Here is a 15,403-nt window from a genome sequence, read left to right on the forward strand (position 1 = left end):
CATGGTCCTGGTCCTCCTGACCAGCCCCCAGGAAGGCTATGACCTGGGGTGCGGATCCACCCGTTCTTTTTGTCTCGGGGCTGGCTAGCCCGAAGCAGGGAAACTAAAGGAGGATTCTGAGGTGGTTGGGTGCCGTCTTCGGTTTGGGAGAGACCCCGTGACTTCATGCTATCCAGGGGAGGACTCTTCAGAAGAACACCACGTACGGGTTGGTTTCTTAGCAAGAGCCTGGAAGGGCTGAAGTACCCAAGAGAATCCGGTCTCGTGGATATTGCCAAGCTGGCTGAAAGATCCAGGTATCACACGAGTGTTCTACAAGTTTAGTTTTCCTACGTGTTCTACAACAACGTCTGTGGCAGAGACTTATCCTTGTATGTTCTACAACGTCTGTGGCAGAGACTTGTTCCTGAGTTAAGCACCTTGTCGGCTGCTAGGCCTTGTGAGAGAGGGACTGTCCAACTTGAGTGAACATCCAGTTGCGAATGGCTATTCTCTGGATGGAGTCAAAGTAAGCAAGTCCTTTAATATTGACTTTGACACTAAAGCCCCGTACACACGAGAGGACTTATGTCCGACAGACTTCCGAAGGAGTTCCGTCGGAGTTCTGCTGGAATTCCGACGGAGTTCTGACAGACTTTTCGGCTGAGCGGACTTGGCCACACACGATCACACTAAACTCCGACGGATTCGAACGTGATGACGTACGACTCGGCTCGAATAAGGAAGTTCATAGCCAGTAGCCAATAGCTGCCCTAGCGTCGGTTTTAGTCCGTCGGAGTAGCATACACACGAGCGGATTTTTCGAAGGGGACCGGGTCCGGCGGAGTTCCTTCGGAAAAATTTGAAGCATGTTCCATATTCTAAAGTCCTTCGGACTTTGGCGAGTCAAAAGTCCGTTGCAGCCCACACACGATCGGATAGTCTGACGGACTCAGTCCTTCGGACTTTGGATGTTGAAAAGTCCGCTCGTGTGTACGCGGCATAAGAGTATCTGAACTTCTTTTCCAACCCTCTGATCCCATTTTAAGACACTGTTCATGGTCCACGTTTTTGCAAATAAAATCCATTTAAGTGGATCTGTCGTCAGATTCTCAAGTTACTGGGCCATCTACCACGGGACACCCCCTAGACGTGAAGTGAGGAGAAAGAAGTTAACGGTAAGCCCAAATCTAACCAGCAGCTCCTTCAGGGGTTAGTGCTACAAAACTTCTGAGAAAAGGGGACTTTATGACATTTTTCATTCAAGCCATACTTCACTTTTTTAACGTTTATTATAAAATAAAGAGCGAAGACACAATTCCAAGCAAAAGTATATTTTATATGATGTTATCACTGACAAAGCCATACAATAATATGCAAAGAATTACAGACATCTGTACAAACAGAAAAGTGGAAGCAAAAAGGGTCTAATATTCTATTCAACATAAGCCAAAAAAGGCACATATATTTTGTACAAGTGATAACAATAAGAGGACATGGATACAAAATATAAAGTATATTTCCATCTATATAAATACAGAGAGGGGGTATTCTCTTCCTTTTTATATTTTTTTTTTATTTGCATACTTTTAACTTTTTTTTTTTTTACATTTTTTCTTTTTTTTTTTCAACAGTTTTGGTTATTGGTTGCAGTTGATAGGTTGTGAGGCAAAATATATATAAAGTGTGTTAAGAATCCCGACTTCCACAAGAACGGAAAGCGGTACTAGTCCATTAAGGCGTAAAGTCTTTTTGCAAGTGGCAAGGTCTTAGCGAAGTTTGGTGCAGCAGCGAGGTCTTACCCTGTGGCTTGGTAGAGGGACCATTGGAACCAATGGCTCTTTTACCAATCAGAGAGTTGACGACCAATGACGTGACGATGTGGCTAGGTATAGCGGGGACATAGAAAAAAGGAAGGCGATGGGTGTTTTTTTTTTTTTTTTTTTTTTGTGGCTTGCAGCAAGTGTAAGTGGCTAGTAAGATGTGGGGTATATGTAGGGTAACTCAGAATGCTTACTACAGGATGGGAGAAGTTGTCCTACTCTACTATGTTCCACCTCCCCATCAAGATCGCTCAATATGTATGATGTCTGAGACTTTATTGCAAAAGGAATCTAAAACATTCTTACTTAGAAATCACAATCTTAAATTTTCATACCTGAGAGTCCTAGGAAACAAGAGAAGTAGGCAATGGTCAAACGTCTGTTGGCTGAACCAACTGCCACGAGTTGCATTTCCTGGAATTATCTAAACTTTGGCTGGCTAGAGCTCCAGATTAACCCAAGTCAACATTTTCAGGTCTAGCATGGAGATTGACACTTGAACCTAAAGAGCCTAGAGCTTTCCATTTTCTTAATCTATAGACCCAAAGTCCGCCTACTCTACCAAAACTCACTTGGTCTTCAGAATTGGACATCTGTTGACTCTAAAGGCCTACAAGTTGACAAGAAATCATAGCAAGGACACAATTTCCAACTTCGGTTATGTGATTCTATGAATTTAATGGTCTAAAGGTCACTTGGTGTATATGATATAAACACCCATTTTGTGTGTACGAAAAGTCTGTTAGATATACTTACACCATGACCTATACATCCTTTGGACTTTTTTTATGATACAAAGACCATTTACATCGAGATACAGACCTCTTGTTGATTTAGGAGCCTAAGCAGTAGCAACACCACATCTCCAGCAAAAGAACGCTTAAGGCAATGTACGGCAACATGGCTTCTCAAGAAAGAAGTGTCTTTGGTTATTGTCTTTCTATATTACAAGGTTTGTGTGTCCAGTGTCGAGCAAGCTATACAGCAACGTGGCTTCTCTGTTGCTGGGAGGACCTACTTATTTCAACTCGTATTGAGCCGTGAGAAGATCTCCCAACTAAGGCCACGATCCTTGGTGGCAAGTGCATGAGTGGTTCCAACTGCCCCCCTCTCCCGTAAAATACTCTGTCCATGTGTGAGTTCACATGCATGTGTAAGAAAAGTGCTGTCACTTAAACATTATATATATATATATATAGGTAAGGACACAGTGATGCTATAGGCTAAGTTTTCATTCCGCACTCAGTTGACTACATAGAAAAATAAAGTCAGGTTCATTAATCCACATTCATGGAGGAAAAGAGATGATGATCTCAAGGTTGGTGGAGTTCACTTGGCCAAAAGGTCCGTCTTGCTGGGTTGGTACCCCAGACTAGAAAAGAAGAAATCATTTTCTGCTTTGTTTTACAGATTTTAGTAAGAGGAATGGAAAGAACCAAGTTTACTTTTTTAAACAAGGCTTTAGCCAACTTTGGCCCCATAGCTGTTGGAAGAGCTAAACGTCCCAACATTCCATACCTACTGGTGGACATGCCGTGACTCATGATTCTTCACAAGATGGAGTGCCGTAATTTGAACTCCAGGCAAACAGCTTCATAACCAGGTGAAATACATACAAAATATATGCGATTTGTAATATCTGCCAAAAGTATCTGCAGTTCTGTCCACCCAGGACTGAGAATGACACAGCTAGGTCATATTTCCACCCCCTGCCTGTGATTGCACAGTGAAGGAGTAGCAGTATTCCTTGCAGGGTCATCTCTCTGCTGTCTCCCCTCCATCATTATGCTCCTTGTCATCCCTTCCCTCCAACAGTTTGAGAGCCCGGCTTTGAGAGTTCAGCTTTAGCGTTCCTTTTAGCTGCTTTCATTCAAGTGGACATCTTGTCACTTACAATCCACCAACCATAATTGTTCTCAAGCTCCCTCTTAGCTAGAATACCTTTCCCTAAATATAAGTCATGTTAATTATAATAAAAATCATCAATGTCTATAGAATGGGAATGATGTATCACAGGAACCGTGAAATACAAAACAATAGCTTATGGGTACAGGCTCCACCCTTAAATGGGGTATTCCAAAAGTCCATAGACTTCTACATACTATGCTGAAATGAAATCATTGCTTTGCCTTTGTAGTTTTATAAAGAGCTGCTGAATTTTCTTATGGTTCAACAAGCAGCACTGAAGAAAACTTGGCTCAAACACATCGAGGAAGACCTAAGGAACCAGACACTGACCATCGTTGTGGCTAGAGGCATTATTGTGAACACCAGGTGGGATCCATTGGCAAAGGCCAGTTATAGGTTGGAGTGGTTGCCATTTGTTTGTACTGTGGGATCCATTGGCAAAGGCCAGTTATAGGTTGGGGTGGTTGCCATTTGTTTGTACTGTGGGATCCATTGGCAAAGGCCAGTTATAGGTTGGGGTGGTTGCCATTTGTTTGTACTGTGGGATCCATTGGCAAAGGCCAGTTATAGGTTGGGGTGGTTGCCATTTGTTTGTACTGTGGGATCCATTGGCAAAGGCCAGTTATAGGTTGGGGTGGTTGCCATTTGTTTTTACTGTGGGATCCATTGGCAAAGGCCAGTTATAGGTTGGGGTGGTTGCCATTTGTTTGTACTGTGGGATCCATTGGCAAAGGCCAGTTATAGGTTGGGGTGGTTGCCATTTGTTTTTACTGTGGGATCCATTGGCAAAGGCCAGTTATAGGTTGGGGTGGTTGCCATTTGTTTGTACTGTGGGATCTTTTGGCACCTACCAAGGACAACCTGCTCCCCAATCACGAGCTAAGGATTAATGAAGAAGAGTGGTTGAGTTTTGTCATTAATAGAACATGTGCTCTAGATACTACTGTATCCAGCTCAATCATCTACAAGGATAACAAAACATCACTTATATATTAAGAGATTCAATAGCTTAAGTACTAATAAAATTCCGATGGGAATTTTTACACCTCCACTATAAACAGAATATCAAATTTGGATAAAACAGAGGTCCTATAATCTCCATCCATTCCACCACCATGACCATGTTGTGATCTTTGGTGCTCTTAGAAACCTTGGAACCTTACTTTTTCTGTGGCTCCAAGTTTGAAATAAGTACCAGAGCTGCATTAGCTACAGTACCTACCATAGTGTTACGAGGGTCCAGTTGGGATTTTAAGACCCATGCACGAATACGAAGTGAAAATTTGGACAGGAGCCGGTTAACCTACCAGCATGTCTTTGAAACATGGGACTACCAAGAGGAACCTCATGTAAGCACAGGGAAAACATGTAAAGTCCATGCAGATGGTATCCTGGCCGGGATTCAAACCAAGAATCCAAAGGCAGAAGGGCTAAACACTGAGCCACAGTGCTGCCCCCTATAGGGTCTTTGAAATGATAAAACATTACATTTAGGGGTCAATTTATAAAACATTTGCTGTCCAGATTTCAAAAGCATTTGTGTGTAAGCCTTTGTTTCTTCACCCACCCAGTGGATCCAGTACTGTCCTGTGGAGATCCTCTTCTCTACTGCTCTGACATTATCGAGAAGCTGCTGGCTGTTCCAGGGTCTCAATGACCCCCCATCTAGGCCCATCTTTACCAAGTTGAAGGCTTTGCCTCCTGGGATACATGATGTGCCCATCCCAGGTGGCAAAGGGGGGACAGTACACGTCATTCACCTAGGTGAATGATCTGCAAAGGAGGGATGAGGATGGACTTTTTTTTTTTGTTTTAAAGTGGGGGGGGGGGGGGGGGGGGTGGAGAGGAGGGATCATGCTGTAGAGCCACTTTAATGCCTGTATTGTCAGCTCCACCTAGTGACCAAAATGCGGTACCGTTTTCTGAAACGCCTCGATGAGAAAAACTATATCGCATTTCAGCCACTAGATGGAGCTGACAACACTGGCATTCATCTCTTACAAAAAATGATAGTGAAACTCTGCTCAGCTTGTACGAAGGCTTCTGACATTCGTGCAGCAAATGTTTTTTTTAAAGAGACCCCCTTAGTGTTATGACCTTCTTGGAAGATAGGACATTGCACACTGAGTGAATTTGCAGGAGCCTGTACCCAATAAGGCAAAACCTTCTTTAAAATCTTCAGTAGCATTTAAAAATTATAAGCTAAACTTGCTACACATTAAAAACAAAACAACAACAGGTTATCTCCTCATTAGTAACACATAAACCAGCCCTCTTCTACACACTGCATTGAGTCCTTCACACTGAATACCCTTCCACGGCTGGACAGAGGGACAAAGATTCCACCGCCCTCCTCCACAGCCAAAGGGGCGACACGGGGTGTTTCCTCCGGCACGCTGCTTTAACCCTTTGCACCCTGACCGCCTGTTTCTGATGGTCCTATAAGACACCGAGTGGGACTTGTTCAGGGTGGTCTCCTACAAGCAGTGGTTCTCAACCCTGTCTTCAAGTACCCCCCCCCCCAACAGGCCACGTTTCCAGGTTTTCCTTTATCTTGCGCAGGTGCTTTCAATCAGAGTCAATGGCTTGGTATTTTCGACAGCTAATTTATACAAGAGAAATTCCCAAAACATGGCCTGTTGGGGTTACTTGAGGGCCACCGTCCTACAGCACACAGAAAGGGGGGCACAGGGTTACAGCAGTTACCTAAGTGCCTTTATTACATCACGTTAAAAAATAAATAATAAAAATAAAAAAAACTAACGAGCTTCTCGATTAGCCCACACGCAAAAAAATAAAGAAAAACGCACACACTCACGCCTCCCATAGGATTCACCCTCCTCTGAAACCTTCTCACATGCTAGATCCTTCTTTATAAAAAAAAACAAAAAAAAAAACAGGGGAATATAACGATCGTTAGTCACCTTTTTGGGGGGTTTTTTCGTGGATGACAGTTGAGCAGATTTAGACGAAGGAAATTTGATGGTTATAAGGCCAAAATATTCGTTTCAGCAAAGAGTGTATCTGGCGAACGTTAGTCGTCGGGGAGGAATCCAGGAAAGGAATCAGGGTTTAATGGAAAGGAGTTGACGTTAAAGCTGTAGGTCTTCAAAAGGACCACCATGGCCTCTATACGATGGAGCCAAAGCTCAGAACGGGGGCTATTACCCCTATACATAAAAAATAAAAATAAATGTTTAAGGGACATACGCTGTATATGGTACAGAATCCACAAGGGGTTTTTATTGTAGAGAAGGACTGAGAGCTACTGAAAGTACAAGAACGGTGCAAAACGGTAGAATTTCTCCTGAAATAGTCTTTTGCAGATTTGAATTTTTAATTGCATGCTACATATATTTTTTTAGTTATTAGATTGTAAGCTCTTCTGAGCAGGGCCCTCTTAATCCTCTTGTATTTTATTGTATTGTAACTGAATTGTCTCCTTTTACATTGTAAAGCGCTGCGTAAATTGTTGGCGCTATATAAATACTGAATAATAATAATACGTTTTTTTTTTTTTTTTTTTATCGCTAAAGCCAATTGTATAGTCAACACAATCTTTTTATTTTTATTTTTTTATTTATTTATTTTTTGTTGCATACGATATATTTTGTTTTCTTTATGCTTATAGACTATTGAATATTTAAAGTGGTTGTAAACCTCAGACATGAAATATGAAGAAAACCTATCCCTCCATAGTGTGTACTTGTCTCAATCCAGATCACTAAGTGTAAGTTATGCCTGCTGCTTCCTTCCTCTGCCATCAGCATGAATCACTTCTGACACCAAGAGAGGGGAGGGAGCTCCAGCACACAGCCTGTGATTGACAGCCTCAGGTCTGTTTCTGCGTGCTAAGTGAAGGGTAATGGTGCTGTTAGAATTCATACCCCCCTTTCCCGAAAGTGACCAAGGATATAATAGATTTATCAGTCCCTTTCTCCGTAGCTTCAGCTGCACAGATGAATGAATAGGAAGCACTCTGAAGTGTCCTGCTCTTTTACAAACTGAAGCTTGGTAAACCCAATTTACTATGCTTCAGTGATGAATAGACACAGGACTGATTGGTACCAATCGCTCACCGTGTTCATTCCGGAAAGGAAGGGGTCAGTAAACAACATATCTATCGACCTCCTTTCCCCGCTCCCCATCCTGAAACTTCCCCCTAGAAGCTGCCGGTGGGAGAGTAGGGAAGCCGGCAGCGCTGAGGTGGGAAAGGGGTGCACAGGGGGGCCCAGACAGCAGATAGACAGGGTGCATGTGTTAGAACCAACCCCCCTGGGAGAGAAAAAGGAGGCAGAAGCTGGCAGCATTGCGGGGGGAGGCAGAAGAGGATCGTTATCTGCAATAAGACAGTACAGCCGGACCTCCTACTCAGCAGGTGCCCGGGCCCCCCTTTTTGAGCGGATGGGGCCCAGGCCCAGTACAGGAGGGCTGGCTGTACTGCCTTATCAGTGGCCCTCCAATCCGCTCTCAGAGCTCTCCTCACTGATGTAACTTCAGCTCTCTCCGCCCCCTGCTTTTCAGAGCGGAGAGATCCTGTGTAAATTCTGCACTTTGAATGGTTGTAGGGGGAAAGATGTCTGTAGATAAATAGGTACAACTCATGTAGGAAAATTGGTTTCATCTCTGCGTATCACCTGAGGAGAGTCACTACACTGGGTATATGGAAGGGTTTACAACCACTTTAAGTAGAAAGTTGAACAACAAAGTTGTCCGACTTAAAAAAAAAAAAAAAAAAGTTTGAAAGCAACATAAAAGAAAAAGCAAGGAAGTCATAACCATTTCTTGCCCTTCTCGCAGTAGATCCGGTCTGACTCTACCTAGGTGCCTTAGTCATCTGTATAAATAACAAGCTGAGAGTTAATACTGTATGGTAGGGTTTGCATAACTATGAAACGGAGGATTAATAATTAATGATAGAGCAGCCCATGACATGGGATCTAACGACGATCGAAAAATGGGAGTACATATGTGCCAAAGACAGGAGACAAAGCAGGTATAGCACAACCAATAAAATAACCAGACTGCGGCAGTATCCGATGCATCGGCTGCGGGGATACTAATGCGAATCCGATGTACTGACTACGTCTGCCTATGGAGCAAGTACAGAGCACCTGATGCACTAAAGTACTCCGTGATTGGGTGAAACGGACGCAAATTGGAAGTTTTTTTATCTATTTTTTTATTATTATGAATTGCATTTTCTTTGTAGCAAAACTGCTCATATCGTATCATATCATATGGATATATAGAAATTTGTAGATGAGCCGGAGAGATGCGGATTCAGTAGTCACAAAGCTGCTAAGTACAGCAAGGCCGTTTTAAGGCAAGGATAGGTGATTGTCGGCTGGAGGGGAGCTACAATCACCAGAAGTCTTTCTGAGACTTGTAGTTCCACCCCGAGCCAAAGCTTGCTACACAGGAAGGTCAGTTGTAGCTTAAAATAAAAAATTATATATATATATATATATATATATATATATATATATATATAAAACAGTCCAAAAGCAGTATTCTTAGTAGTCCGAATCTGATACAATGATCTCAACAGTTAGTGTGAACGAGTAAATAAAACAACGTCGCAGCCATTCCATCTGAATATGAATGAAACAATGAAAACAAGATCCTTCATTTATATTAAATGTAGCGGGTCAGAGACACAGAAGGGAGAATAAAGAAAAATAAAACCCAGGCGAGAAGCCTCAGATGGGAGCTACCACCCTCCGCCTCCCAAGACTGTCTACTTCTGGGGGGGGGAGTCTCGTTTGTGCTGGAGACCGCCCTGGGCTAACTCGATCAGTCACTGGTCGCAGGTGGGCGATTGACGTGGGCAAGTAGGAAGAAAAACCTAGTAGTAGTGGCGGTGAGCCCTCTAAGGCTTTTGGGCTGCTTCCTTTTTGGCGCGGCCTTCTGGTCTTTTCCACGCGTAGACTCGAAAAAAGGTATTGAGGAAGGAACGCCCAGTGTCCACTGAAATTAGAGTCTGATGGTGGGTTTAAAGAGCGTTTTTTGAAAGTAGCAACACAGTATATCAAGCCAACATGTTTCAGGGGAAACGGACTCCCCCCCTTCTTCAGGGCTGTTTGGCGAAGGGGAGGAGTCCCAGACTGGGTGCGTTCATAAAATATCAGAAAGGGAGCTGTCATAGTGCCGGCGGTAGAGGCACAATCAGTCAGAGGAAATTTCCCCCTTCCATTACCATGCAGCAACAGCCCTAAAAAAAGGGGGAGTTCCTTCCCCCTGAAACGCGTTGGCGTGATATACTTCGCCTTTTAAACCCCCATCAAACTCACATTTTTTTTTGGATGTTGGGCACTCCTTCCACCATACTTTTTCTAGTTCTGGGGTGGTCAAGTCATATACAGTGAAGCTGAAAAACAGTGAAAAAGTTCAGCTTCGCTACCGTAGAAAGAGTCTATTAGCCCAGGAATCAGAGAAGTGGCATCTTCCATCGGAGGCTTCTATTGTTGGTAGACGGAGACCTGTAATTCCTGCTTTTCTCCAGACTTACATGAGACCTCTAAGGGCAACAAAGTATTAGAGGCTCCCTCTCTGATAGCCAGATCTGTAAGGGCAACAAAGTATCAGTTGCTACCTCTCTGATTGCTAGATCTGCAAGGGCAACAAAGTATCAGACGCGCCGCTCTCTCTGATAGAAAGATCTCTAAGGGCAACAAAGTATCAGACGCTCCCTCTCTGATATCTGCATAGAAATTGAAGGTAGCTGTGCTTGTCTGATGAATGGTTTCCTTTATAAGAACATCATCTGTTGCCCCTCAATGTAACCAATTAGATTCCATGCCAAAAACGTCAGTTGGAGAATGTCAGTTGGAAAGACCAAATCTGGCTGCAGGATAATACAGACAGTCCTTATTACATACTGCATGTCCCTGTGTCTCCAACCCTATCAGTTTTAAAAGATTGCACCTTTTTCCCCAAGGAAGCTTATTTCCTATTGTCATTGATTTCTAAGACTGTGCAAACGGCTCTACAAACGCGTAGTAACCCACATCAACCAATGATTAGCTCCTACATCAAAGGCCAACTAAATTAGATTTGTGGTTGCTACAGGTTACAGAACATTGCCGGTCCTTGAATTATTATTAAATTATTAAAAAGACCAGGAAAAAAAAAAAAAAGAATTTGAAACTTTGCGACATAATTCATTCAATCAACTTGCTTAGTAATCATTAAAAAAAAATTCCTTGCAGTGTGTTTTAATGTTAAAAGCAAAATAAGGATACACAGGCTAAACCTTCATTTACTGTCTCCTTAAAGTTCTACCAAAAAAAAAAAAAAAAGAAAGAAAGCGCAAGGTTTTTTTTTTTTTCTTATGAATCGCAAACTTCATTCTGACCACTAGGTGTCGCCATCTGACCAGGATTGCTCGCCATAGACAAGGTACATTAGTGCAAAGTTCTGAAAGTTCTGAAAGTTCTCAGAAGTGCCTGCTCCAAAAAACAAAAAAAAACGTTTTTGTATAATCCCGTTCTCCTCGATCTCAATTGGATACACTTTATTTAAAAGGGTTAATTTTATTTAAAAAGACAGTAAATATAGGTAGCTTTGTACACTCAATGCATTTATACAAAATATAGCCTTATATATATTTTTTTTTTCTCTAAAATTCCTTATAAATTCTGTGTATGCTAGATAGGTTTATATACGCACGTAGTTGAGTATGCCATTTAGTATTTGCAGGATCGGAATAATGAGCAGGCTGATAAGTGACCCAAAAAATTGCGGCGTTTTTGCAGTCCTTTTCTGCCACTTCATTGGAAAACGGGAAATTTCCCTCAATTGTGTCTTTTTTTTTTTTTTTTTTTACTGATCGCTTCCAAGCAGAAACGGCCCCCATAATCACTTGCGATTTCCCACAATGCACTTGCTCTCTCGCCTTCTTTAGGAGTCTGTTCAGCAAACTTTGGGCTGGTTCATAAACAGGAGGAGATGACCACGTGTGGGAGATTTGGGGGGGGAGGGGGGGGGGGCATTCATCTTTTCTGTAAGCCGATCACCCGGGAGACGAAGTTGGACTATGGCAGTGGCCGGCTGGTTGGGGTCCAACTCCGCGAACAGATGGCACACGTTGTCCTCGTGCTCCTTGTTTTCGGGCGACGAAGCCGAAGAGCCTGGAGAGAAGCAGCAAAATGGATGCGTTAATGGAGGTGAGATTTTGGTTATTACAGGGCCACCTTGAACTACGGGCAATTCTGGGCACTGCGCAGGGCCCCAGGTGTGATAATCCTGCATTACATAATACTTGCCAACTGTCCCAGATTTGACAAGATAGTTGCGCTGTTACTAAGCTGTCCTTACTGTACTGTGTCCTTCCACCCTCCCCCCCCCCCCTTCCCGTACTGTGCCCTGCTGCCCCCTTAATCTCATTTGCCTTCTACCGCCCTGTACTGTGCCCTCATGCCCCTCCTTGTACTATGCCTTCCGGACCCCCCCCCCCCCCCCCCCCTTCCAACGACTGTGCTTTCCTGACCCTAATATTGTGCTCTCCTGTCCCCCTCAATACTGTGTCCGCCTTCTTCCCTGTACTGTGGCCCTCATGCCCCCTCCTTGTACTATGCCTTCCGGCCCCCCCCCCCCCCCCCAAGACTGTCCTGGCCCTAATAATGTGCTCTCCTGTCCCCCCTCAATACTGTGTCCACCTTCTTCCCTGTACTGTGGCCTTCTGCTCTCCCCCCCCCCCCCGTACTAAGCCCTCTTTACCCCCCTCCCCCTGTACTGTGCTCTCCTGAGCCTAGTATTGTGCCCTCTTGCCCCTGTAATGTCACTCCCTACCCACCCTGTACTGTGCCCTAATGCCCCTTCTTGTACTATGCCACCTGGACCCCCCCCCTCCAAGCTGTGCTCTCCTGACCCTACTATTGTGTCCTCCTGGCCCCCCTCAATACTGTGCCCACCTTCTTCCCTGTACTTTGCCTTCATGCCCCCTCCCTGTTACCCTGTACTATGCCATCCGGACACCCCCGCTCCCCCCCCCCCCCGACTGTGCTCTCCGACCCTAATATGTTACACCCTCCTGACCGCCCCCCCCCCCCAATACTGAACCCACTTATTTCTGTACTGTGCCCTACTAGTGCCCCCCTGTATTGAGCCCTCTTGCCACCCCACCTTACTGTGCTCTCCTTACTGTAATATTGTGCCCTCCTGCCCCCTGTAATGTTGCCTCCTACCCCCTGTACTATGCCATCCTGACCCCACCCCCCTCTCCAGACTGTGTTCTCCTGACCACCCCTCCCATACTGTGCCCGCCTGCCATTGTTCCCCCCACCCCCATACTGTGCCCTCTTGGTATGTTTTCTTATTGTTTACCATCAATTTTTATTGAATTGTATGGAAGTACTAAGACATATTTAATTCTATCCACTATTTACTCTTATGAATTCTTGACTTACTTTGCTGGGCTTCCATCTGACTTCATCCACCTGGAGAAGCAACAAAAACTCTGATTAACAGAAATACAGGCTCAGTAATGGCTGGAGAGCATTGTATTCCTCATACAGGAACTACATCAATGGAGGGGTCACCAAGATCCAACACTGGGGACAACTCCCAACCAATGTCACCTATGACGTGAGGAGGATAGGATGCCAATTATTAAATGTATGGGTGGCTGTTGAATGCGGCATTAGACCCCTTAAACCACACCGAAGGTAATGGAGTGCAGAAAGATAGAAAGATCATCCCTTCACACCGACCGTACGCAAATTTGCGTTCTTGGCTTGAAGGAGCAGCTGCAGGCATCACCCCAGCGCTGTTTTTTTTTTATAGCGGTGGTCGGCTCCTTAGTGATAAAAAAAGACCGATGCGCTAAAAGCCGCTCGCCTGTTATCTTAAAGGAGCGGAGAGGACGTCCCCTCCCCCCTTTCACCGCCTTCCGCCACTCTTCCCGGGCCTCCCGTCCCACCGGAGACCCCAATCACCAGCCGGCCCGTCCGCCACCATGGCTGAGACCCCAACAAAGCTGGATTCGGCTTTGATCGGGTCTCCAATGTAAAAGCCTGGAAGCGACGTCATGACGCCCGGTTTACTCAGCTGCCAATGGCGCCAATTTAAAAAAAAAAAAACAGAGTATTCAGAAATGCCATCTTAGCGATCCGAACACTTTTAAGTGCAAAGGAGAGATTTGGGGTATTTTAGACCCCCCCCCCCCCGATCCCTCCATAAAGAGGACCTGTCATCACCTATTACTGTCACATGGGATGTTTACATTCCTTGTGACAGCAATAAAAGTGATCAGATTTATTTTTATTTTTTTTAAGGGACAATGTAAAAAATAAATAAAATAAGAAAACATAAATAAATACATTTTTTAAAGCGTCCCTGCTTCCGCGTGCTCCGCGCAACAAAGAAAACGCATACGCAAGTCGCGCCTGCAAAATGTAAACAGTGTCAAATCACACATGTGAGGTATCACCACGATTGTCCGAGTGAGGCAATAATTCTAGGCACTAGACCCTCCTCTGTAACTCTAACCTTTTAGGCGTTGCCTATGGAGATTTTTAGGTACCCGTAGTTTGTCGCCCATTCCAGTGTGCGCAATTCAAAGCGTGAGTTAGGCAAAGCGTGAGTTAGGTATCTATTTACTCGGCGTAACATCATCTTTCACATTTTATAAAAAAAAAAAAATTGGCTAACTTTACGTTTTTTTTTTTTTTTTAATTCATGAATGTGTCTTTTCCCTCCAAAAAAAATGCATTTGAAAGAGCACTGCGCAAATATAGTGTGACATAAAATATTGCATTGATTGCCATTTTATTCTCTAGGGTCTCTGCTAAAAAAAAATGATATATAATGTTTGGGGGTTCCAACTAATTTTCTAAGCAAAATAAATACTGATTTTAACTTGAAAGCAACAAATGTCAGAAATAGGCGTGAAAAGATCAAAGAGCTTAAATGGGTTGTAAATGTTCCTGTTTTTCACCTTAATGCATCCTATGCATTAACCACTTAAGGACCAGGCCACTTTTTCAGTTAAAAACTGGGTTTTTTTTTTTTTTTGCTAGAAAATTACTTAGAAACTCCCAAACATTATACTTTTTTTTTTTCTAGCACCCTAGAGAATAAAATGAGGGTTGTTGCAATATTTTCTATCACAAACGTATTTGCGCAGCAGTCTTACAAGCGCACTTTTTAAAAAAAAAAAATAATACACTTTTTTTGAATTAAAAAAACAGGACAACAGTAAAGTTAGCCCAATTTATTTTTTTATATGGTGAAAAATAATGTTTTTTATGCCGAGTAAATTGATACCCAACATGTCGCGCTTACCAAAAATATGTAGCAGAATACATGTTGGCCAAAATTTTTTAAGAAATTAGATATTTAAAAAATAAAATGTATTGGATTTGTTTTATAGCAGAAAGTAAAAAAATTGTTTTTTTCTTATTTTTTCTAAATTGTTGGGCTTTTTATGTTTATAGTGCAAAAACTGCAGAGCTGTCAAATACCACCAAAAGAAAGCTCTATTTGAGGGGGAAAAAATTATATACATTTTTTTTATGGGTACAGCGTCACACAACCACACAATTGTCAGTTAAAGTAATGCAGTGCCGTATTGCAAAAATGGCCTGATCAGGAAGGTTGGGGGGGGGGGGGGGGGGGGGGTAAATCTTCCCGGAGGTCAGGTGGTTAAATTAGACAGTCATTCACAATCCTGGACACAAATAAAAGGAGAT

At 43.4% G+C, this 15,403-nt stretch overlaps 1 protein-coding gene across 1 annotated transcript in view; it reads right to left on the reverse strand.

The window, feature by feature from the left end:
• Nucleotides 1-1,297: 1,297 nt before the first annotated feature.
• The window catches only part of TNS1 (tensin 1), a gene marked incomplete in the record, with an annotated part of 696,726 nt that continues 682,620 nt past the window's right edge, over nt 1,298-15,403 (reverse strand). The window contains 3 exon segments of the mRNA XM_077449641.1: nt 1,298-11,808; nt 11,810-11,842; nt 13,121-13,150. Of these exon segments, the coding sequence (XP_077305767.1) occupies nt 11,625-11,808; nt 11,810-11,842; nt 13,121-13,150 (247 nt within the window).

Source organism: Lithobates pipiens, unplaced genomic scaffold, assembly GCF_037356315.1.
Source record: "Lithobates pipiens isolate NorthernLeopardFrog02 unplaced genomic scaffold, aLitPip1_a1.2 Scaffold_22, whole genome shotgun sequence".
NCBI classification, from domain to species: Eukaryota; Metazoa; Chordata; class Amphibia; order Anura; family Ranidae; genus Lithobates; species Lithobates pipiens.